At 39.2% G+C, this 23,481-nt stretch overlaps 1 protein-coding gene across 4 annotated transcripts in view; it reads left to right on the forward strand.

The window, feature by feature from the left end:
• Window positions 1-23,481, forward strand: part of LOC117406665 (cAMP-specific 3',5'-cyclic phosphodiesterase 4B-like) — a 100,755-nt gene that overhangs the window by 50,942 nt on the left and 26,332 nt on the right. For 3 of the 4 annotated variants that reach the window (XM_059031521.1, XM_034010880.2, XM_034010901.3), the window contains 4 exons: window positions 17,509-17,709; window positions 18,069-18,105; window positions 18,212-18,282; window positions 19,463-19,512. In XM_059031521.1, the coding sequence (XP_058887504.1) occupies window positions 17,509-17,709; window positions 18,069-18,105; window positions 18,212-18,282; window positions 19,463-19,512 (359 nt within the window). Of the gene's footprint in view, window positions 1-11,644; window positions 11,821-17,508; window positions 17,710-18,068; window positions 18,106-18,211; window positions 18,283-19,462; window positions 19,513-23,481 lie in introns of those variants that run through there. The other variant, XM_034010913.2, reaches the window with a different exon arrangement.

The following is a 23,481-nucleotide window of genomic DNA, read 5'->3' on the forward strand; positions in this document are numbered from 1 at the left end:
ATCAAACGCAGCACAGCTGATTGCAATAATGGGGCTCAACCATGAGGTCCTGCCCCAAGTTAAGATGGCCGCCACCACTGCGGCTTCTGCCCCAACCATTACTCAGCCTTTCTCCTCTGTCTCGGCCCTCTGTGCACAGCGCTGCCAGTAGTCGGGAGGGTGAATTACAAGAGGGACTCCTTTCACTCCTGTCACAGCTACCTAAAGATGGCTCCCTAGACACCCTTGAAATAGGAGTGTTTTATTATCTGAACGGTTGTGACTGTAAATACAGCAGTGATGTAAATCATTACAGCACTGTCGGTCCCTTCTGGCATTTTTCCATTTCTTTTTAGAGACACAAATACAATAACAAGACTCACACGCACTGTTTAAAGATATTGGTTTTTATAACTGCGGCAGATGAAGGGCCCACGTCTCGGAAGTGTGGCAGTGTGATGGAGGAGGTTATTAAACAAAACTACTATTTATTGAGTTTTCAGATACAAGCACTTTGCATGAGATGTTGCGCAATCATATGAATAAGTTGAGTTTTTGTGCTACTTGTATCATGAAGTATGCTGTAAGTAAAGTTAGCCTGGAGCAATGCTGCTGTGTCTCTCTTTCCTATAGTTTGACTTGCTTTGTTAAAATGAATAAGGGGACTGCATTGACAGAAAGCATTAGAGCAGTGAGATGCTTGCACATGGAGGTGCTGATGATGTCAATTATCAAGGTTCATTTGATTGATCCTTCTAAAGAACAAACACATAATTATAGGGACCACCCCCCCCCCTCCCCGGACACTACGTTCTGTAAACCTCAGACTGTTTAATCTGAATCAGTGCAGTATTTTTACGAGAACAACAAAATGTTGTTTTTATTGGGATTTATTTATAATTGACCAATTAACATCTGGAGTGTTTCATAAATAACACATTCAATTGTCAGGAAGGTCAGGCCTATGGTTTTTCAGTGTTAACCTTACCCGGATAGCTGAAGTGGCTCAGTTAACATAGTAATGTATTGTTAAAATATGTCAAGACACTAATCAATTGGATCCTACCTGCCTAATAGACAGTAATATTGATCTTTGTTGTCCCTGAAAAGTCATCTCCTATCATCCTCTGAATATGGTTACCTTCCAGCTTTTTATCCCTATTATTTTCTAGACAATATGCTCTGTATAAGCTTTGTGGTGGTACACCAATGACGTAAAAGTCACCGGTGCTAAAGAAACAGAACGCACTGTCTGGTGCGGAGCCTGGGGCTGTTCACAAAGCAGTCCGGGGAGGCCAAGTGAGAAACTCTGTTGTCATGGTAACAAGCCAGTTTGCAGCTTTAAAAAAAAAAAAAAAACGCTGTTGACAGCTGAACCAAACAATGAAATTAAACAGAAAATTACATTTTTTACATTTTTTTTATTGTGTTTGTATTACGGTCTAGTGTTTTTCATTTTTTATGTCATCCCTCGCATCTAAAAATAGTTGTGCTGCAAAAGCCATTTTGGAACAAAAGTGTTCAAAGGTGCTTAGTACAAAGCAGGTCCCATGACCGCTGAACAGCAAAGCTTTACTGGTTAAAAAAAAAAAATCATCATAAACTGCATCTGGCAAAATAGCCTTCTGTCAAACTGATGGCAACAATTCTGAAAATCCTTTTGATTTGCATTGAAATGCTGTTCCCTTTCAGTGAAAGGCAGATAAGTTAAGCTGCACAGCCAGTCGGTGTGCTGTAGTATAATGTTGACATCAGTAAAGGAAAGCATTTTATCTTCCCAGCAGTCATCCCTATTTTTTATTTGCATGATTTAGGCTGTGGGTGTTTGGCAGATAACACATCATCACAGCACTTTCACTACTCATAATAATCATTTTTAAAAATCTGTCTGCATTTGTAAAGTGGCCAGAAATGAGGGGTGGGGAGATCAAATAAATCTCGATAGGTCAGGTCGGAATGGTTTCAATAACATAGCATACTGCTATGTCTTTGTCTTTTAAAATTTTCTTTAAGTGAAATTCCTTATGCTTTGCACATTTGTAAATGAATAGTCCTATTAAGCACACGTGGAATTTATTTTAAGGAATGCATGTATCATTGGCAGGTTGCACTATTTAATACTTTCCAGTTTCTTTACAGTCAAATAAAAAAAAGACATTGCAAATAATTGGTCTTGTGTCAAATGGCAGTTCAAAGCTGTTCAGTGTTTAATTACAGTACTTGGTGAATGTTAAAACTGCTCTTTGCTGCGCTTCCACATGTAATGCAATGATGTGGCGGTCCTGCTTGCACGGAAGTTTCTATATGAAGATATTGCCTTTCCTTCCTTGTGTTTGGAGGGGGGCATCCCATGTTAGAAACCTGACTCCCTGGTTTTTGATTACTTGCTGCATCCATGCTTTGGAACCTGTGAAGCAGAAGGGGCAGCGGAAACTTTTGATGTGCAGGTTCAAGGAGGCGGGACGTGGCGTTGCTACAGCAAACAAGCCAACACTGCTGATCCATCATGGAAGAAAGCTTTTTAAAACAGAGCTAGACACCTTAACAGGGACTAGGTGCAAGTGAGCAAAGAGAATTTGTATTGGATTCATTTTAAGATCTTTTTTATAAAGTGGTTATTAAAGAAGGGTTTAGGGGTGAGATTTCAAAATGCTGAAACCCAACTCTACAATAATATCACTTACCAGCTGTTAAAAGGTCATAATCAGGTAAAAGTAATAGATTTAAGTAATTACAGACTAGGTTCTTTTTGAAACCTAGATTTGAATATGCGTCACACTAACAGTCAGTGGAAGCATCGCTTGGTTGATATGCATCTTTTAGAAGGAAGGAAGAGACCTCTTGACAAATGCAATCAAGACAATACGGACTGAAATTAGCAGTGTAGACCTTACCAGCATCTCCAAAAGTTCAAGGATTCTTGGCCAATGATGAGAAATGTAGGGGCATTTAGCAAATAATAGCAGCGCCATTGAGGACCACTCCAGAATCTTGATAACTGCATAGTGTTTGTAGAGTGGGATGACATTTAACCATGAAATGGAAGCTGACGTGCTGTCAAAGTGAATGAAATGGCATTTACAGGAGCACGTTCGATTGATCCAGAAACCACATACAATGAGTGAAACTTACCAGCCGACAAAGAGCTGAGTCTTAAATAACAATGATGAACATTAACAATGTCTCATACCGACGCCATTCTTGGATATGGTAGGTTTGTTAATCAGCTGAATTAATAGTGTCATGATAGATTATTATAATAATACTGTAATATTGTTATGTATTATTAATTACCTTTAAATGCCAAGTTACAATTTATATTCATTTGTTTATTTTTCATTTCACAAATGACACTGTGTAGTTAAAAGCTTTGAAATGAGTGGTGACTCATGCAAGACTGGGCACTTATAAAGCTTATACTGCCTACATTCTGTACAGTATTATAGGTTGTTGAAATAAATTAATGTGCTGTAGAGGGAAAATGAAATGTAGCCTTTGTAATTGACTAATGTTCACCTGGGATTAACACCACTAGGCTATGCCAAGCCAGTCATGGGTAATTATGCACCATGCCAACTCTTTTTGCTTTTAACACCTTAACCATATTTGGCATAGTTCTTTATCTAGAACCTGGCAAGCCAAGCAAAAATAAAAACCTGCACAAACTCATGCCTGTTTTGTAGAGATTAGACCGCACGCTGCAGTTCTATTTGGTTTTTAAAAGAGACTGATGTATTCTAGAATAAAAGAAACAGATGTACCCCCTAGAACCTTTTTTGGTGCCTGCCTGTGCTGTTCTCTGGTAGCTCCGTTCCGAGCTGCCTGTGCTGTTCTCCGGTTGCAGCATTCCGAGCTGCCTGTGCTGTTCTCTGGTAGCTCCGTTCTGAGCTGCCTGTGCTGTTCTCCGGTTGCTGCGTTCCGAGCTGCCTGTGCTGTTCTCCGGTTGCTGCGTTCCGAGCTGCCTGTGCTGTTCTCCGGTCGCTGCGTTCCGAGCTGCCTGTGCTGTTCTCTGGTTGCAGCGTTCCGAGCTGCCTGTGCTGTTCTCCGGTTGCTGCGTTCCGAGCTGCCTGTGCTGTTCTCCGGTTGCTGCGTTCCGAGCTGCCTGTGCTGTTCTCCGGTTGCTGCGTTCCGAGCTGCCTGTGCTGTTCTCCGGTTGCTGCGTTCCGAGCTGCCTGTGCTGTTCTCCGGTCGCTGCGTTCCGAGCTGCCTGTGCTGTTCTCCGGTTGCTGCGTTCCGAGCTGCCTGTGCTGTTCTCCGGTCGCTGCGTTCCGAGCTGCCTGTGCTGTTCTCCGGTCGCTGCGTTCCGAGCTGCCTGTGCTGTTCTCCGGTCGCTGCGTTCCGAGCTGCCTGTGCTGTTCTCCGGTCGCTGCGTTCCGAGCTGCCTGTGCTGTTCTCCGGTCGCTGCGTTCCGAGCTGCCTGTGCTGTTCTCCGGTCGCTGCGTTCCAAGCTGCCTATGCTGTTCTCTGGTCACTGCGTTCTGAGCTGTCTGTGCTGTTCTCTGGTCACACAGCTGATATTTGAATTGTGATATTTAGTAATGCAAGAATGTTGTGTTCTCTCGTCAGCATTGGCAGCATTATATAGATATTAAAAGCAACTAAAGCTGTTGAGCAACATACAGAAAAGAAAAGGCTTTGCATTGCCATTTAATATGCTTATTTATTTGAGCTCTATGAGCAAAAAAGACCCCAAGTGACCTTGCTAGACAAACACAAGGACATACATCAATGCAATGTAGGGCACAAGTGCGCTGAAGCTCGGTAGTGGGATGCCATAACTAGAAATGAATGGGCTGATTCTGTTTTGCATACACATTGTAAGAACTGTAAGCAATGTATTGTTGACATCTTCACAGCATCATATAAAAGTGTATGGAAATGTTCGTATGTACACACACTATTAATTATGTTGTCGTGGCTCAACAATTTGATCCCTACTTTTTCAGCACTAGAGGACTCGTTTACAGATGATTTTTTATTTTTTATAAATGTAGTAGTTGCCAATTTTGTTTTTTTATCATTTTCTTCCAATTTAGAATATCCAATTATTTTTAGCCTCAGCTCACCGCTATCACCCCTGCGCTGACTCGGGAGCGATGAAGACGAACACACGCTGTCCTCCGAAGCGTGTGCCGTCAGCCAACCGCTTCTTTTCACTCTGCAGGCCCGCCGTGCAGCCAACCCAGAGCTACAGTGTCGGAGGACAATGCAGCTCTGGGCAGCTTACAGGCAAGCCCGCAGGCGCCAGGCCAGTCTACAGGGATCGCTGGTGCGCGGTGAGCCGAGGACACCCTGCCCACCCCCCTCGCTGCTGAGTGTCACAGGCAGGAGACGGAGTTTGAAGTCGATACGCCCCGCAGGCAATCAGGATTTATTTTACATATCAACACACTGAACAGCTCATGTGAGACTACCAACAGTGGCAGCGCACGGGGTACATACAACGCAGTGTACAAAAACTTTGATAGGATCTACAATCTCTGAACTAATCTTCTCTGTTCAATAATAAACTAACATTGCTGAAGAGGTTGATCATGGCGTATAAATGGTTAGGGTGGATAGGTGACGGGCGGATATGTGATGGATTACTGTACTACATACAGACAGACAAACTACATTTTAATCACAGCTCAATTCTTTTGAAAGAAGTGTGCATACATATCACATACTATGCAGTAACATTACAATATCCTTATCATTTCAGTAGATATTCTATGACCTACAGGCTTTTCTGAATCATAAATTCCTAAATTGGCTGCTAACCCCAGTTGCTCTTGCATACTTTTTAGGATCCCCGTTGTTTAGATCTATCTGTCACACTCTGTGCCGTATATCTCAGGCCTATAGCTGGTAATAAAAGGATGAGAGCCGTTTCTCCGACCCTGTCCAGCAACACAGATCCGAATTATCTTCCTGCAGAAATAAAATAAACCTTATTATATCACTGCAGTGCACTTTCACTCTCCCAGTGCCACACTTCAGCTGAAGTCCTTGAAGCTTTTCCAACAACAAAGCCCACTGATCACTGCCGCAGTATTTGTTGTTGTCAATGAGGGTGCTTGCTTGATAGGCTCTTGTATAATTGAATGTGCACAAGGCTCTTTTTTCAGTTATCATTTGAAGAGTGCTATTTTATCATTGTTGTGGGTGTCATTAGTGCACTGTATTGTATCATAATGCACAGGTTTTGTTTATACGAAGGGATCTGAATGCAAGCACACACAAAAAAGCTGCTCTTCTCATTCTAGCTTTTTCAGTAGTACAGGATACAAATCTGCAATTATTGCTGTTATGTTTCAGATGGGTTGCTAATATTTGCTGTGGATGTAACCTGGTGCGGTGAAAGAAAGGGTCTCTATAGAGCCCTGTGCAGCGCAGCTGTCAGCACAGTCCTCATTATTCTGATGCTGACGTCACACGCAGAGCAAAATTAACCTTTCAGGGTTGAGATGAAATGGAGGACCTGAAAGGCGACGACAGAAGAATATTTAGTGACGTGAACACAATAACAGTTCAGCTCTCCATCGCTGGTTAGTAGGACAATGCAGTTTTCAATCAAATGCAACGACCGCTGTTCTGCAAAATCCTAAATTTGTTCTCCTTTTAAAAGCGGGTTTCATGTTACAGTATATGCCTTGGAAAAAGCATATGAAAGGGTGATAAAGCCTGGTAAAGACAGCACTTTTTTAATGTGTATATACATTGGGTTGAAAATCGATTGTAATAAAACTGCCCTTAACAAAACATTCCTTAAAACAGTCCTTGAAGTTTTGTGAATGAAGCCCAGAATCAAGCATGGGAACATTCAAAATGACTATGCTCACTTACCATAGTAAACTTTTATAAGGAGATACCAGATAGAAAATCCTTCAAGTCCTCTAGAGAACAATCGAAGATTAAATACATGTTTATATAATTCTTTTTTTTTTTTTTTTTAAATAAGCTTTACCTCTGTCTCTCTCCATTGTTTGGCTATGATGAATCATTAATAATACAAAGTAAAAATTATGGTAACTTTCTTATTTTTGGAATAAGAAGGGGCACAAAACAGGGTTTCAAATTTACTGACAGGTTGGATCTGGTCCTCCAAACTGTCAGTTTCTCAAAAGTATTTTAGGAAGAAACCGTTTGTACAACAAGCACTCAATTCCATGTGTACGTTAAAGCTTGAAAAGGGGCCTGTGTGTTTCACCTAAGCTATTTCTATTTATTCATTTTTAAAGGTTAAGTAAAACTACAGAAAACAACAAAGTTACCTCTCTGCACTTAAAACTGCATACAGTACATGACTAATTTGCATTCAGTATGGCTCATTTAAAAACAAAAGCTAAAAGTGTCCTATCCCTTCTGTTGCTTTGTTCCAGGAGTGAGTCACCCATTAAAATCTAAATCATATTAAAGAGCTTCTGCATCATTCCTGTGTAGAAGGGCTTTTGTCTGAAATATCCTGAAATAATAACAAATAAAAATTGTCATTTAAACCTTTTGTGTACATGCAAAACATATATATATATATATATATATATATATATATATATATATATATATATATATATATATATATATGTGTTTTTCATTTTTCGTAAACTGCAGTAATACCTCCTTTCAAACCTATTTATATTTAGGTAAAATTCACTAGCTGTGATCGAAAAATGACAAACTCTGTTTTAGAGCAGGTGCAGTGACTTTTTATTGTGCTGATTAACAACTGACATCACGAAGATGCTGCAAAATGATCTGTCGATCTTGGGCAGGTGTTGTGACTCTTGGTCTCCGTTTGTGGCCTGTCATTGACAGAGTGCGTCTGGTTTTACTGTCTCGCCAGGTTTGAAAATTGCTGGCTGTGAGCACCCAAGACGGCGAGCCACAGTACCCTGCCCGAGTCCAGCCTCCAACATGCCAGTTGCACAAAGGCACTGCTTTCTTGACAGATGTGGCATGTTTGTTTTTTTCTGTGATTTTCTTTCTTGCTTTTATTCAAGCTTGCAATTCAACAGCTGAAATCACTCCATATCCAGTGTCCAATCAACTGTCTCACTAATTAGGTGATTAAGTGCATATGCTTCAGTCATAGTCACTCAAGCATGTCATGGTCAAGGATGAATGATCGAGTGATTAAAAAGAAACCAAAAACATTTCGTCAATGTCCATCATTTTATATACCTTATTTTTTTTTCAAATAAATGTGTTATAATAGTAATAAGTTTCTTCTGATGCTCGGTGTGTGTGTGTGTGTGTGTGTGTGTGTGTGTGTGTGTGTGTGTGTGTGTGTGTATATTTAAAAAGCAACACTTTTAATCAAAGCATGAAAGATTAAATAAAACATTTAGCTGGTTTAGGATGACATCTAGTGGCTCTCATGAATTTGTTCATTTGTTGACCAACAAAACACTGCAACCCCCCGTGTTCATTTCAAAGAATGCACTAAAAACTGAAAAAATCACTACAGCCGGTTCCAACGTTGTTTTAATAGATCCTGGTTACTAATATGCTAACGAGTCAAACTATTTTCATGCAAGAGACTTATTTAAGAGAAAGATTTAAGCAGTCTTTCATATTTTTATGAAAGTGACGTGGGAGAGTAAACTGATATTTATAATTTATTAGGTGTGTAAAATAAATGTAAATAAATAGAAACAAGTTACAGTAAAGTAGAAAACGATTTTAATAAATTGAAATATGTGCAAATAGCTTTCTTTCAAAGCAATGGAACACTTCCAATTTCTGAGCAGGAAAGAGTAACTACTGTAGCGAGCCGGAGCAGGGTGGCTCGTAAGGTTTTTCAGTTTGTATAAGGATAAAATACTAAACACATAGCGAGGCAGTGAGGTGAACTCTCTGTGCATTAGTGTTGACATTTTATTTAATTTATTATTTAAAATGTTTATTAAAGTGCAGTGGATATCGGCATGATACGGCAGTTATTTGTATGTATGTTTTTAATTATTTTACACACGTTTCTCTATTAATTCAAATAAAAGGTGGCGCGATTACGTCATGCGCTGCTCTCACTTAAAGAGAGGTCGCTCTGATACGCTACTCTAACTTTTTGGAATCTAAAAATCCCAAAATTAGTTACTGTCATTCAGAAAAATAATCGAACCCTGACCCCGGTTCCACACGCAGTGGTTAGATGCCAGGTATGTTTTTGAAGCGAGACACGTCCATCAAGGAAACGTAGCCGGCCAATCCTCCACTACGATTCCTTGTAAACAGAACACAGCATGCACGTTGTAGTGCAATTATCATGTGGGTTTCAGACAAGCATTGTGTTTATGTGGTGAATGAGCACATCAAAACTAGTCTGAACTCAATGATGTACAGTGTATCTGGGTTTTTTTTTCTCAAAGGGTGATTTGCTTTGGATAAAATGAGTAAATCAGATAGATTTGCAACCAAAATGTGTGTTTCGTGTTTTCATGGTGCAGTAATTGGCTATATTTGTTAGTATCATGTACAATACCAGAGCCCAAGGGCATATCTTGTGTTTCCGTTCATAATTATTATTATTATTATTATTTATTTCTTAGCAGACGCCCTTATCCAGGGCGACTTACAATTGCTGCAAGATATCACATTATACATTATTTCACATTATACAGATATCACATTATTTTTACATACAATTACCCATTTATACAGTTGGGTTTTTACTGGAGCAATCTAGGTAAAGTACCTTGCTCAAGGGTACAACAGCAGTGTCCCCCACTGGGGATTGAACCCACAACCCTCCGGTCAAGAGTCCAGAGCCCTAACCACTACTCCACACTGCTGCCCATAATCTCAGCGAATGGTGCAATCTGAATCCTTATCTGAAGCATGGAACTGCTCCCTTCAGCACTAAATCTCTTTTTATAGACCCCTCTGCTAATGATGTCATTGATTGTTTAACATGCAGTTTTGTCTGAGTTTAGTATTGATCAGACATTTTGGAATCCCAGTTCTATTCCTTTGTCAAATGCTTCTGGCTAAGTACATTAATACTGACTATTCCCTGCAAATTCCCTGTCAAAACTCATTACAGTCAAAATGACAAAGGGACTATTAACATACATCTGACCCACACGCTATCATCCGGGATAAGAGATTTCTCCTGCATAAAAATATCATACTTGTTTTTCTACAATGCTACAATTTATTGAGACAGATGGAGAGAGAGAGAGAACTTGGGAACAAGCTGAGGAAAAAGTAACTTGGCAATAGCAGTGTGTGCTTGTGTGTGTTTAAGTTGTTGAAACAGTCCCACAAAACACTGCTGCATTTATTAAGTGTGTCCTAGCATCCATTTTACTACACATTAATTATCCTATGTTACATTTGGGATGTAATTGTTTTGCGCCTCTAGTACTACATTTTTGAAAATATTGTTTGCCTTGGTGTGGTTTATAGAATGTAAAGACCCCTAATCTCATTATAGAACCATATTGCCTTGAGAATTTTTTTTACAGCATTTAGTGATATTGTGAAGTTGGTCAATAAATCCACAGCAGGATTGTTACAGAGTTTAAAGGTGGAAGTATTAGTCTGCTACAGTTTCATATCATTAAAATATACTGTAAGGAACTGAATGGTTATGAAAACATTTTCTTGGCAAGTAAGAGGTAAGGCCGCAGTATTGACAAAGGTGTGTTCATTACAAATCCCTCCCTTTGGTTTGTGACGGGCTGGAAACAGTAACTTCAGCTTTGAAAAGCCAGTTTCTGACAGTGTGAAAACTTAACTAGTTAACTTGGATATCTAATAAGATTAAAACAATAATTGTATTCTGAAATATTTGGCTTTTTTTTTTTTAAATGAGTTTAGGCTTCATCCTTAAACAAAGCCAGTAAAACGCCTTAAGTCCATGCAAATCTCAGATCTGCAGGTAAAGAATTGCAAATTAGCAGTTTGCATGGATACATTTCAGATAGACACAGTATTCTGCAGTGCTTAATATAGTTTCCTAATCAAATCCCAGTTTCAGTTTCTGCCCATGGACTACACAGATGATGATGACAGCTACGAATACAAAGGCCTGATTTCAGACAGTTCTGTACATGAAGTTGAACTGATTTGTACAGCAGATCTGTAGTTATTTAAACCTTTTTATGTGACCTGTTTATTGTGCGCAGGCTATTTACCCCATATGGAATTAATAAAGATTTAGTTATGACTTTGAGCCCAATTCAATTAACTGGGGAAAATAATTTTAGAAAAATGATAAATGCATGCAGTAAACAAAAGTGAATCCAGAGCGGCAGAATCAAAATTCATTTAGATTGCTTAGTTTATGGCATTCGTTTGTGGTTTTGAACTGGTCTGATAAATCGGTCTAGTACGTACTGTAAGCATATCACAAGAATCCTGTTCTTCTGATAGTTTTTAGTGGTGACTCTAAGTACAGGAGGAACTTAAGAGGAAGTTAGTTGTAGGTCTGCAAGACACATGTTCTGCTCTTAGTTAAAAATAAACAGAAAGCCTGGCTTTGGTTCAGAATTTTTTTGAGCCCGGTTAAAATATAAACAGCACATGGAAAGTGGATTCCGATACCTTATCCTTGCCCTTTGACTTGAATAACCAGCCGAAATATGTGGACGAAGGAATCCATTCCACAGAATCTGTTCCACAACTCACAGAGGACCCTCATGCATGAGTGTTCCTGCTCAGAGGGAACAGCTCTCAGAAGGAAGTAGTTGTTGAGTTAAAGGATCATTTGTATCCAGTCAAGACTTTGTGTTTCTGCCATGCCTGCGAGAGAATTCGTTCTGCAATGAATCGGCGCTCTCCTTCATGCCATCGAAGCAGAGTGCATTTCGACTTCAGTGAAGATGTGGTCGGGAGAGCTCTCTCCAACAGCCTCAGGTTTGTGATGATAGGTGGACTTCTAAACTATTCCTGCAGAATGTCTGGAGGAAAACAGTTTAATTGATGGACACTACTATACAAATATATATTTTTCTATAATAAAGTAGTTGTTGATTTTTTACCTACACTTTGATGCCTTCAGTACTATAGAGTGTGTGTGTTCTGTGCTGCCATTAAGTGTAGCAACTAGGAAATATGATCTGCAGTGTTTGTTGATCGTTTTCAATACATGAAACAAGGAATTACTTAGAAGCTGTAAGAAGGGTAATGTTTGGATGAGTTATGAAGCCATTTTAAAGTTTAGTCAATTACATGTGTTCATATGACAGTGTACACTGCTTTTAAAAGGAAGGTATAAAGAAGCTACAGTGTACAGTAATGTATTTCATGAAACTGCCAGCTAGGTTTCAGCTTATCCAACGTCATGTCTTGTATAGTATGTCTTGTATGTCTTGTAACATGCTTCACAACAAATATCCATTTGGCACTTTCATTAAATTGGCAGCTATTTAAGATTAATCCTAGATTCTAATACTTTCATTCGATTTTGCTGAAGAATGTCCATGTAAAGTGTTAATATATGGATAAAGACGTAAGTGTGACTTATGAACAGACAACACCCCCACAATTCACAGGGGAGGGGGCTAATTACGTCCTTGAAAAATTAAATAAATAAATAAAGTCCTGTACCTAATAAATACTGCGGTCGCTGGTTTACAGATTAATGAGGCCGATGCAGCTGTGCAGCTCAAAGATGTTATGGGAAAACATTTCATACTTTTAATATGCGTGTGGTTTAACATCCTCAGGTGGCGTTCTCTAACATACTTGCGAAGGGATGCTAGGACGGGTCTTTTGGGGACCTCTTTCATGCTCTTGCCAGATCCGTTGCACAGACATATGGTAAAACAACACCAACATAAAACTTGCTGTGGGCTGTCATCTCCAGATAGTTTCAATGAGAAACGATGTTTTCCAGATGTGCTGTTGGTAAGCTGGATCGCATCATGGGACAAACCGGGTTCAAGTTCTGCACAAATGCAATGCGTTTATATCTGCTGTGAATATGTAGTTTTTGTTTTTTACGCATCAAAATAAAATAATCCAACAATCCTTATGAAAGCTAGCACAGTCTCTTGAGATGAGAATGTTTGGTTTGTTTCGCACTCAGTGCTGGATTCCTGGAAAACAGCAGTTTGTTCTGCTTGGTTTGGTTCTGGTGTCCGCATTTCTCTTGTATATACTGTATACCACCATGATGTTGTTCTTTTGAAGTGTTATTTTGGTGCTTGTGAAAAGCGAGCGGCTGTGGCTCTCCCCTGACCCGACAGCCCCCTTGCTTGCCATTCCATTCTCCTCCTTTGTCATGCAGGGACTGACGACTATGTTGGATTCTGTCGTGTTTTTCATGATGTAGACCAAGGACCCTCAAAATCATTGCACTCTTGATCTGAGCCTGATTAAACCCAAGCCTCCAAAAATCAAAGGCATGAAAGTCTGCTGAATTCTCCTCGTGTCCCTTTGAAAGCTGCATGTGCTTTACCAGCAGCGTCTGCAGCACAGTTTCAGTGGCTGCTTAGCCCCCTGGGTCATTTAAGTCTGATCTGCGAGTTTGGTAGTAAAATCAGTCCATTATCCAAACCACAGAGAATGTAATTCAGTAGCTCTGCTGGTTCAATTGCTTTCCATACAATAAATACATGTATTTGCTTATGTTTCTTTACACAGGTGACATCCACAAATAGCAGTATACTGTAGTATGATGTAGTTACCAATATTCTAATTGAAATAATGTCTGGTCACAGTGGAGCTATACGTATAGATAAAGATCCTACACACATTTAAACACGGTCTCAAATAAACCGCAGAATATAAAAGTGTATTACACAGACTTTTTTATAGCATAAATTTACAGCTAAAAATAATATGCACAGAACAAAACTACAGATAGTTGAACAGAACTAACTTGCACTTATTATTCAGAGTCTGAGGTCCGGCCCTCTCCTGCTTCAGCACAGCTGGACTCAGAGTCACTGGAAGGCAAGGCAGACCGGCACGCTTTGTCCTGCCGCATAGACTTCAGCCGTTGGTCAGGGTTTTGTGCACAATATTCATTAAGCAGGGGTGTAGCTAGGAATAGATTTTTACTGAGGCAAAAATCTAATTTTTGTCTGTAAAAAAATAAATAAATAAAAAAAACCCTGCATATCCTGTTCATGAAGCTTGGAGACTATTCATGCAAACTGCAAAGCAATACAAGTCGCTGACTCTTTGTACCCAGTAACCCACCTTGGATGATGTTTGAAATTTCAATGACCCTGGTGGTTTATGCTGAACATAATTATGACCAAGATAATCTGCTGTTTCTGTAAACTGCACTCTGTTCACAAACAGTCAGGATTGGAGGCCATTAACTACTTTGATATCAGTGTCGATTTGACATTTGATTTTATCTTTTTTTTTATTGATTCTTGTATTTGTCTCAACGTGCAGCTAGCTGAGCTTTCTGTTTGCTTTTTACACTATTTGTAATTGCGCAGGTCATTCGTGCCAGAAGTAAATGTTGTGACTGAATGTGGTTACTAAGTGTATTGGTGTGGAGGGGAAAACAATAGAGGAAGGTCTTGGAAGCACGTGGTTATATACAGGAGACCTTGGAACATATTGTTACTTTCTAAACAAACCGAAGTGAGTTCACTCTGAAACCAACTCAGGAGGACAAGAACTCTCATACACCTCGGTGCAGAAGAACTCCGTTCACTTCAAAAGAGGACTCCACACTTTTTTGCTTTTCACATTGCACTGAATCAAAATGAACCCAACTCCAGTCCTGTTGCCCAACGGACTGAGACCACCTCTTGAGAAGGACTTGGTTCGGTTTGATAAAAACAAACTGAAAGGGACAGAGTGTGTGTTTTTTTTTTTGGAGCTTTTGCTTCCAAAATGAACTGAACCAGCCAAACTAAGTTAGTGTGAATGCACCCTTAGTGGAGACGCTCCTCTTTCCATTTGTACTGTCTATACTGTCAAACTCCATTTCTAGATGTATCTGCTGTAGAGCAGTGGTTCTAAGGTCGGGTCATATTTGACAAGAAAAACCCTCATCAGTAAGTCTGTTTGTGTGTTGCAGCCCCTTCAATCTGTGGGACTGTACTCTCTTGTATTTTGGAAGTGCTTCATGTTCCCAAAAAAAGCAAAACTCCTGAACCAAAATCTTATTGCTTTTTGCCTCGTTCTTAACTTGAGAGAACATGTACACAAACAGAACCTTTTTAAAAACACAGGGTGTGGTGCGTGAGTGTGTTATTCAAACTGGGAGTATTGCTTAGGAAACACACACAGGTTTTGAGGAAGTGACCTCAGGGTTGAGATAGACCCCCACTCTAATTATAGTAGTTAATTATCTTCACGAGACTAACCAGTCTAATGAGCTGCTCTGTTAACCAAGAAGCGGTCAGGATCATTTCACAGAAAGCCGTCAGTCACCTAGTGGGTCATGAGGTCACAGCAAAACTTATTTGTTTCAGGTTTTATTCATCAGAGTTGCTCTAAAACTGAACGTCACAACACAAAATAACTTTTTCAGGAACCGTGGCTTGAAACCTGGTTCCAGGAGACCGAGAGACCTAACTTTGCCCTGAAACCCCAAGTCTCCCCTAGTGAGCCATGCAGTGGCCTGAAACCTAGTCTACTGAAAACAAGTTCCAAGCCACAGTGGTTTTGTGTTTCCTCCGCTTAAGGGTAAATTGACACTTTAAGGGGAGATGTTAAAATGCTGCCCTTATGAGATAGGGTTCCATGCTGAAAATCTGAAAAGGGAAAATCGAATGCCGTTCAGTGTTTTTTTTAGCTGTATTGTCTTTGTCTGAAATAACACTTATTGACTGACAACCATTTTCTGTTTCGTTTACCATCCTCGTTTGTGATGGTAAAACACTTGACATTTAAAACACTTCATTTAACTTTAGAAATGTTTAGGTTTGAGATTATTAGAAGATTCATATGTCGTGCATTTTGGAGGGAAACCCCATGTTTACACTTCCCCAAGAAGACTACAAGCCGTGCTCACAGCCACAGACGTCATACAGTCAGTGTGTTTTTCTTACAGTCTCCTTTAAGACTGTGGATTGAGTGCATGCACACAGAGGTCACAGCTTGTTTGGTGTGTGTGTGTGTGTGTGTGTGTGTGTGTGTGTGACGTGTACATGGAAAATCTTTACAGAGCTGAATGCAAAAAAACAGTAAATTCGGTCAATTGTGACCCCATTAAAAAAAAAAAAGGATCTATAAACTATTTATAAATGTTATTGCTGCCGTTTATAATTTGCTGTCCAATACTGTATTAATACAATGTGCGTAATCTGTTACAAATCTATACAAGTTTCAATCGTGCACTGTAATAGTTTTTATAAATGACATTTTGGATATGTGATTTTTACAAAGTTCCTTGCAAAACCACTGTCAAAAACTAATTGATTAAGATTAGTGAAAATTTATTAAGATTCCTGACAATAGTAATCCAGGAATGGAAATCAAGTCACAGTGATCATTGTTAGTAAGTGACCGAGAGGCCAATTGTGATATACAGTACGTATAGACCTTCAGGATCATTTGAATCTCTGCACACCGCCTCCAGCACCTTTTCTATTAGTAAGAGCTCCCCACACAGTAATGCAATAAGCAAAGCCCTTTGTAGAGTATGGAAGATTACATGCAACAGGGTTTCTTTTATTCATTTTAACACTGCAAACCAGTTAAGAGGCCTAGGAAAAAACAGCAGACTTGTGATACTGAAATAGCCTGGCCTTGCATATGCTCCTGTATATTTTTCTTATGACTTATTTCCATACAAAGCTCTGTTTAATTTAACTGGAAGAGAATGTCTGTGAGTAGACTGGTGATCTAATCATTTTCAAATCAGCTTGTGAATACGAATATTCCTTCCTCTGAGCAGTGGCGCATGGTGTTCTGCAGTTAAACATGCTGTGTGAATGTGCATCCTGCTTCCTCCATGCAAGTAGCAATATACTCCATGATTACATAAAGATGTCATAGGAACGAGAAAAAGCTATGGGGTCCTTCAAGGCTCGTCCCTTGTTCGCACACCATTCTCCCTTACTAGGGGGGACTCATTTAAAAAGCACAGAATCTAGTGGAATCCATGCTTCCTACCTTCTGTTCTAAGCTTACTTTTACTCAGTTTCCATGTATGCCCTCTTGTTCTCTCTGTGCTTGTATACAAAATTGACTTGAGAAATAGAGGGCCTTGTTTATTACCTTTATAAATAAGGAAAGTTCTGGTACTTGGGCATTTTATAAAGAGTGTCCTTCTGAACTGCAGTACCACACTTCTTTGAAGGGCTTTTCCATCGCCCCTGGTCCCACACCATTTCAGTTTGATAAAAACAAATCCCTTTTCAGCAGCAGTAACTGCCCAAACGAAATAGTTTACAAGACTCCTTTGGAATGGAAAGTAGACATGACGCAACGTCAAAATGTCAAAACATTTTCCGAGTTGTTTGGTGGAATAAATAAAAAATAAACTGGACTTTTTTTTAACGGTTTCCCCAAAAGTTTACAATGAAAACTACAGCACAGTGCAAACAGTTGCTGGCGAGACCGTACAACAGCAACAGGGGTATTCAGTTCCATAACCTGCCTGTTCCCTCTGCTCTGTATTTTCAGCTTTGATGTTGAGAATGGCCATGGCCCTTCGCCCAGTCGCAGTCCTCTGGACCCCCAGGCCAGCCCAGGCTCAGGGCTCGTCGTGCACACCAACTTCCCCGGGCACAGCCAGCGCAGGGAGTCTTTCCTGTACCGCTCTGACAGCGACTATGACTTATCCCCCAAATCCATGTCGAGGAATTCTTCAATTGCAAGTGAACTGTAAGTTTATGCATATGAATCCCTGAGGGGAGACAGGAACAGACCCACTTGAGTATGGAGCTTTTGTCCCAGTCTTTGTTTTTTCTTTTGTGCACACACTGTACTATAGAATGGCTAGCCTTAACATTTTCATTTTTTTTTTTTAGAATTTTGTCCGAGCAGCACAATCCGGACCAAGATGTATTTTAAAAATGAAACTGCACAGTTACCAGATCTTGTGTTGACGTTTTGTGGTTAGTTTTATTTTCACTTGACGTCTTTTCCCACGGTTAGAATGTCGAATAGGAACCACACTTTAATGTTTGCTGAATTTACTCACTTGTTAAATTAACAGCCATACATCTTTCTTTTATTTGCAGACATGGAGATGACCTGATAGTAACACCTTTTGCTCAGGTAAATAAAACACAGTCACATTTTTACACTCATAAAATAAAATAAAAAATTATATAAAGAATTGGCATCAGAAAATATTGAAGAGCATTTGCTTCTTTATTTGTAGGTACTTGCAAGCCTAAGAAGTGTAAGAAACAACTTCACAGCTCTGACAAATGTACATGGCGCTCCAAACAAGTAAGTATTAATACAATTTAATATTACATTAGAATGACAATAAAATAGAAACTGTAAAAAAGGAGTGTGTGCAGTGTTTGAAGAGAAATTATTCCCCACTATACATACAAGAATTCTATTGTCCCTGGAACCTGCACGATTTTAATTACAATACACATACTAACCATGATTTTCAGAAGTGTTTATTGCAGATCTAACGTTTTCTGTTAATATCGGCATATTATTTAGGTTTTTCAGTTGAAAATGAAACCTAACAATCAATCGAACAGATAATTTAATGAATACCATCGTTCACCTGTTTTCCAATAAAAAAAAAAAAAAGCATTTTTGCAGTTCAATGTATTTGCCACTAGAGTGCAGCATTCACTTATGTTTTGTACAAAGTCATGGGATCCATTGCTGCAGTGGTGGTGGATAATGTTCAGAAAATAAAATCTCAGGAGGCATCGCTGTAAAATATTGATCATTTGCTTTGGTCCAACACAGTTTATGCTCCCAAAAAAGAGACTCTTTTTAATATTCAAAAGTATAAAGAGCTCAAGATGTATTGTTAAGATTGCACTATATGGTTGTACCATACAGGAGTTTCATCAGCTCAGACAGTATCTGGCATGTAAAACATATGACATTTCTTCCATTCCATCCTTTATTAGGATATGGTATGCTCATATAGTCCTCACAGGCGAGGTATATTTCATGTTTCTTTTATTCATGTTAAGAACAGCCCTGTTCCTGCCAAGAAAAAAGCAGAATGTTATTTACTTCTAAATATTTTCAGGGGTTTAAACACTTAGCTTGTTTGTGTTCACTGGGTTGACCAGAACAGACATGACATTCAGAATACCTTTTCCTCCAAGGCTGGAGACACTGATCATATTGAGACACCGAGAAGTGGTGACATAGATTTCTGTACAAGCCAGACACAAACAAACAAAACATGCATATATAACATATCATTAAAACCAGCTAATCAAAAAAGGCCCTTCATTTGAAGACCTAGTGTTATGCACTGTGTATACATTTTTGGTGTTCTCTTTCCTAATTCCCTGCCATTGTTAGATGGAGACTGACTTGCGCCTCTAATGTGCCTGTTTGAGCAGCTGTTTAATACAGTATTGGGATGGGGGTTTGTTGTACTGCCTTGGAGACAAGCTGCTCATTTCAATTCTCGTTTCCATAGGAGATCCCCGGTAACAAGCCAGCCTCCCATCACCAGAGTCAGCCTGCCAGGTATGTTATGAGCTGAGATTCCTACCCTATACAATAGATTGCTTTTGACATTGTTGCTGGAGTCCTGGGGGTATAGGGTGTGTTGCCTGATCATGTTGTGTGAATGAAACTTGCTTAACGTGAAGTATAGTTTCTCTAAGAAATTTATAGTGACCCTGATTTATCTTTGTTAAAACCACAGAGGCCATATAAACAAACACAGTGTATATTTAAGACAAAACAAACAGAAACAAGCACTAGTAGTTCTGGTGATAAAACAAGAGAGAGAAGGGCAGGGCAGGGCAGGGCAGGGCAGGGGGTGTCATTTTGAAACGGGTCTCTCTTGACCATGTGCTGAAAACTCAGATCTGATTTCCAAAAAGAAATGTACAAATTCAATAACAGCTGTGTGATGTTTATAACATCTGGCCAATCCATCACCTGCATGTCAGTGAAGCACCGGGGGGATGTGCGCATTTAAAAAATAAAACCTGAGAAATAAATGCAAGGACTGTATTAATGCCGTACTATAGCATGTTACTGTTCAGCCAAAAGTCTACTAATGCAATGCACTTTGCTGAACATGAACAACGTTAAGGTGGATAATTCTCTTCCTCAGGACCACATGGTTTGTGTATTTTGAATACATTTTTTTCAGCATGTTTTTTTTGTATCTTTGTGTATCCTGTGATGCAGAGGAATTATCCTGCTTTTGACAATGGAACTTTAAATTGCAAAAAACAAACAAACAAAAAAAAAACAAGAAAAAAACAGTAAGCCTAACATGTCCCATGTTACTTGAAATGAAGTTTCTGTACCATTACATTACACAGATGTTTTCTGTACAAGAAGAAGTTTTGAATAAGAAACGATAATTACAATTTGAAATACAGTAAAACACAAACCAATCCACTGCGACATTTCCCTCTTTCTATTTTTCATAGAGTTCAGGGTACGTTAGGTTGAAGGTTTTTTTTTGGTTATGATAACCGTGAGGATACTGTATTCTGTATCCCTGTAATGGGTTTTCCACTGGGCTGTTCTGCTCAAAACATGGCCGTCAGGCATTTTATGTGTTTTTGGGAAACAGATGCCTAATATTTAAAGCTCTGTAGTTTTATTTATTTATTAGCAGATGCCCTTACCCAGGTCCTTCCACTCACCCGTTACTGGTGCCTTTGAATGCCGCGTTGAAGTTTGTGTGGTAGTACGTGACTTGCCACACACTTGAACTTGTAACCGCACCCAAATCTGTCAAATACAGTTACTCACTTTTCTTCATAATTGCAAATATAGCATCTAGCCAGCGAGTGCTTTTATTATGTCTTCACTGTGGAAAACTAGGCATTAGGAAATGGTCTTGCTGTCAAACACCCAAATTGCAAAATGTTTGTCAGACTGAAAATCAAGTTCTTATTTTAAAAGGAAAACATTTGTATACTTGAACCTCTAGAGCCCCACAGAAAGCAGATATATCCGCGTGCGGTGTTTGTTAGTTATGTGTGTGTACAGTGTAAACAGACTCTGTGTATATTTAAGGCAAATCCAGAACAGACTGGATTGGGTCTGTGTTTGGTGCTAAAACAAAAACAAAAATTATTAATAATTATTTAGGTTGTATGTGTGGCACTGTGTTTTATATAGAAATTCTATTTCAAGACGTCACACTAAAGACAAAGAAAACAGTGTTAAAATAATAACGATTTCATCCTACAGTATTTGAATTCAAGAACATACCTTATGAATTGTGTTCATTATAATTCAATACAGTAATTATGACCATAGCTGTGTTATTGAACAGTTAAATGAAACGTAGTTGTTATCCATTGTACATTTAGTTTTGTTGTATATACCAGAAACTGAATTAAATTAAAATATCGTTGAAGTAAGTGCCATTCCACATGGACTGTCACCAAGTGTTTCTCATTTGAAAACATGTGGCACAAAAGAAAACCGATTATCAGCATAGCGCCTAGCCCTCGATAAAATAAAACTAGAACCGCAGCAGACGTCATAGTAACTATAATGGAGCTTTTATACATTTCTGCATAGTTAAAAAACAAGCCTTACGTACGAGATTCCTTTTCCCGTCAGCTGGCGCTGTCAGACCTTGATGCAGAGAAGCATCACTCTGAATTGACGTCATCGCGGCAGCATGTGGGTTTTGTGGACTTCCTCTAAACACAGATGGACAGACTGTTGCATCCTGCTGAGTAAAACGATCGCTTAGATCAGGTAAAAGCAAAAAAAAACACCCTCTCCTCCAAAACAGGTTCAAGCAGCTAAACAAAATGCTTCTGAGAGTTTGCTTATAAATTGTACAATGGACGTTTTTATGGAAGTCATTTTTGATACATATCTACATAGGGATAGACAGTGGAGCAAAAAATACACTTTAAAGCAACTGCGGTTTTGAAAAGTTAATCTTGCAAAACAGCCGTTGGATAGAGACCAGTCCACAGCCACTAAGGGGAGGTTTGTTCACACAACAAGACTGTTTGATCTCATTTAACTTTTACACAAGTTCCTCTTGGAAAAGCTTTCAAAACGATCAGAAGAAAAACTTGTCTTTCATTAAACGGAAATTAAAAAGTCACATTATGAAGTAACTAAAGACTCCCTTCTTTCTCTCAGTTAATGAAGACAATAAGTAAAGGAAAGGAATTCTTTCATAATGAAGACAATAAGTAAAGGAAAGGAATTCTTTCCTTTTGGGTCCAGTGCTTTGTCCTCAGGTGTCAGCCAGACAAAGTGTATGGACAGGAAAACACTGCAGGCTTTTCCTGTTTTTCTGTCATTGTGGAGAAACAGTAGTTGTTTTTCTAAAGGCAATTTAGAAAATGTACATGTTTGGTAATAGCATTGTCCAGAGGTTTGAACCACGGTTTAAGGTCATGCTTGTGGCCTTTTTTTTTTTTTTCATCTCTGTGAGTACACATCCCTTCATTTTACATGTTTCTTTTATTGTACAGCTATGGCCAAAAGTTTAGTATCACCCTATAGAATTAACCAATTTTGCTTCATAAAGTTGAGTTAAACCCGATGAATAATGTTACGCTAACATATTGAATTACACACCGCTTTGCTGTTTTCCCCATATACTTCACGAAAAACTGACATTTTGAAAAATTTGAGATTTTGAAATCTAACTTGAAATACTGTACTAGTAATTATGGCTTCGGGTAGACTTTGTAAAGGTTGCTTCATTGTGTGTTTTTTTGCAGCCTGTGATGTGAAATACATATAGGGTATGATCATTTCTAGAATGCCTCTCTGTGTGTGAGACAGAGTTTGCTTGTGCTTGTTTCATACTGGATATAATGACCACACTGTTCAATAAATTAAAAAGCTTGAGAAGTCGGTCAGCCACGTGCTCTTCAGGCAGAGTTCATGCCTGTGTGTTGTAACATATCCTGTGCCGTGTCTCCCGAGTGTCTGGAGTGTCTGTGCCTTGATTATTAACGCCTGTAGCTGGTTTGACCACTTCAGCCTTCTTGATGACCATGGGATTACTGCTTGGCCAGGAACCAGAAAGCTCAGGAATGGGAAATGCACATTCACAAAAAAAATAAAAAATCACCGTACACCGGTGTATTAATGATGTTTGCAAATGTAGTTGCTGCAACCAGCAAGGATCATAAATGGAATAAGCTACTATTTATTGATTTATTTAAATTATTATTTATTTCTTAGACGCCCTTATTTTTACATACAATTTCCCATTTATACAGTTGGATATTTTACCGGAGCAATCTAGGTAAAGTACCTTGCTCAAGGGTACAGTAGCAGTGTCCCCCACCTGGGATTGAACCCACAACCCTCCGGTCAAGAGACCAGAGCCCTAACCACTACTCCACACTGCTGCCCACACTGCTACCATTCAATCATATATGAATATAAATGATTATTCACACAGTCACCCCCATGTAAGTAATCAGTAGCTACCAAGAGTAGGACCCTTTTGTACTGTAATTACAATGTAATGACATG

This window comes from Acipenser ruthenus, chromosome 10 (genome assembly GCF_902713425.1).
Source record: "Acipenser ruthenus chromosome 10, fAciRut3.2 maternal haplotype, whole genome shotgun sequence".
NCBI lineage: Eukaryota > Metazoa > Chordata > Actinopteri > Acipenseriformes > Acipenseridae > Acipenser > Acipenser ruthenus.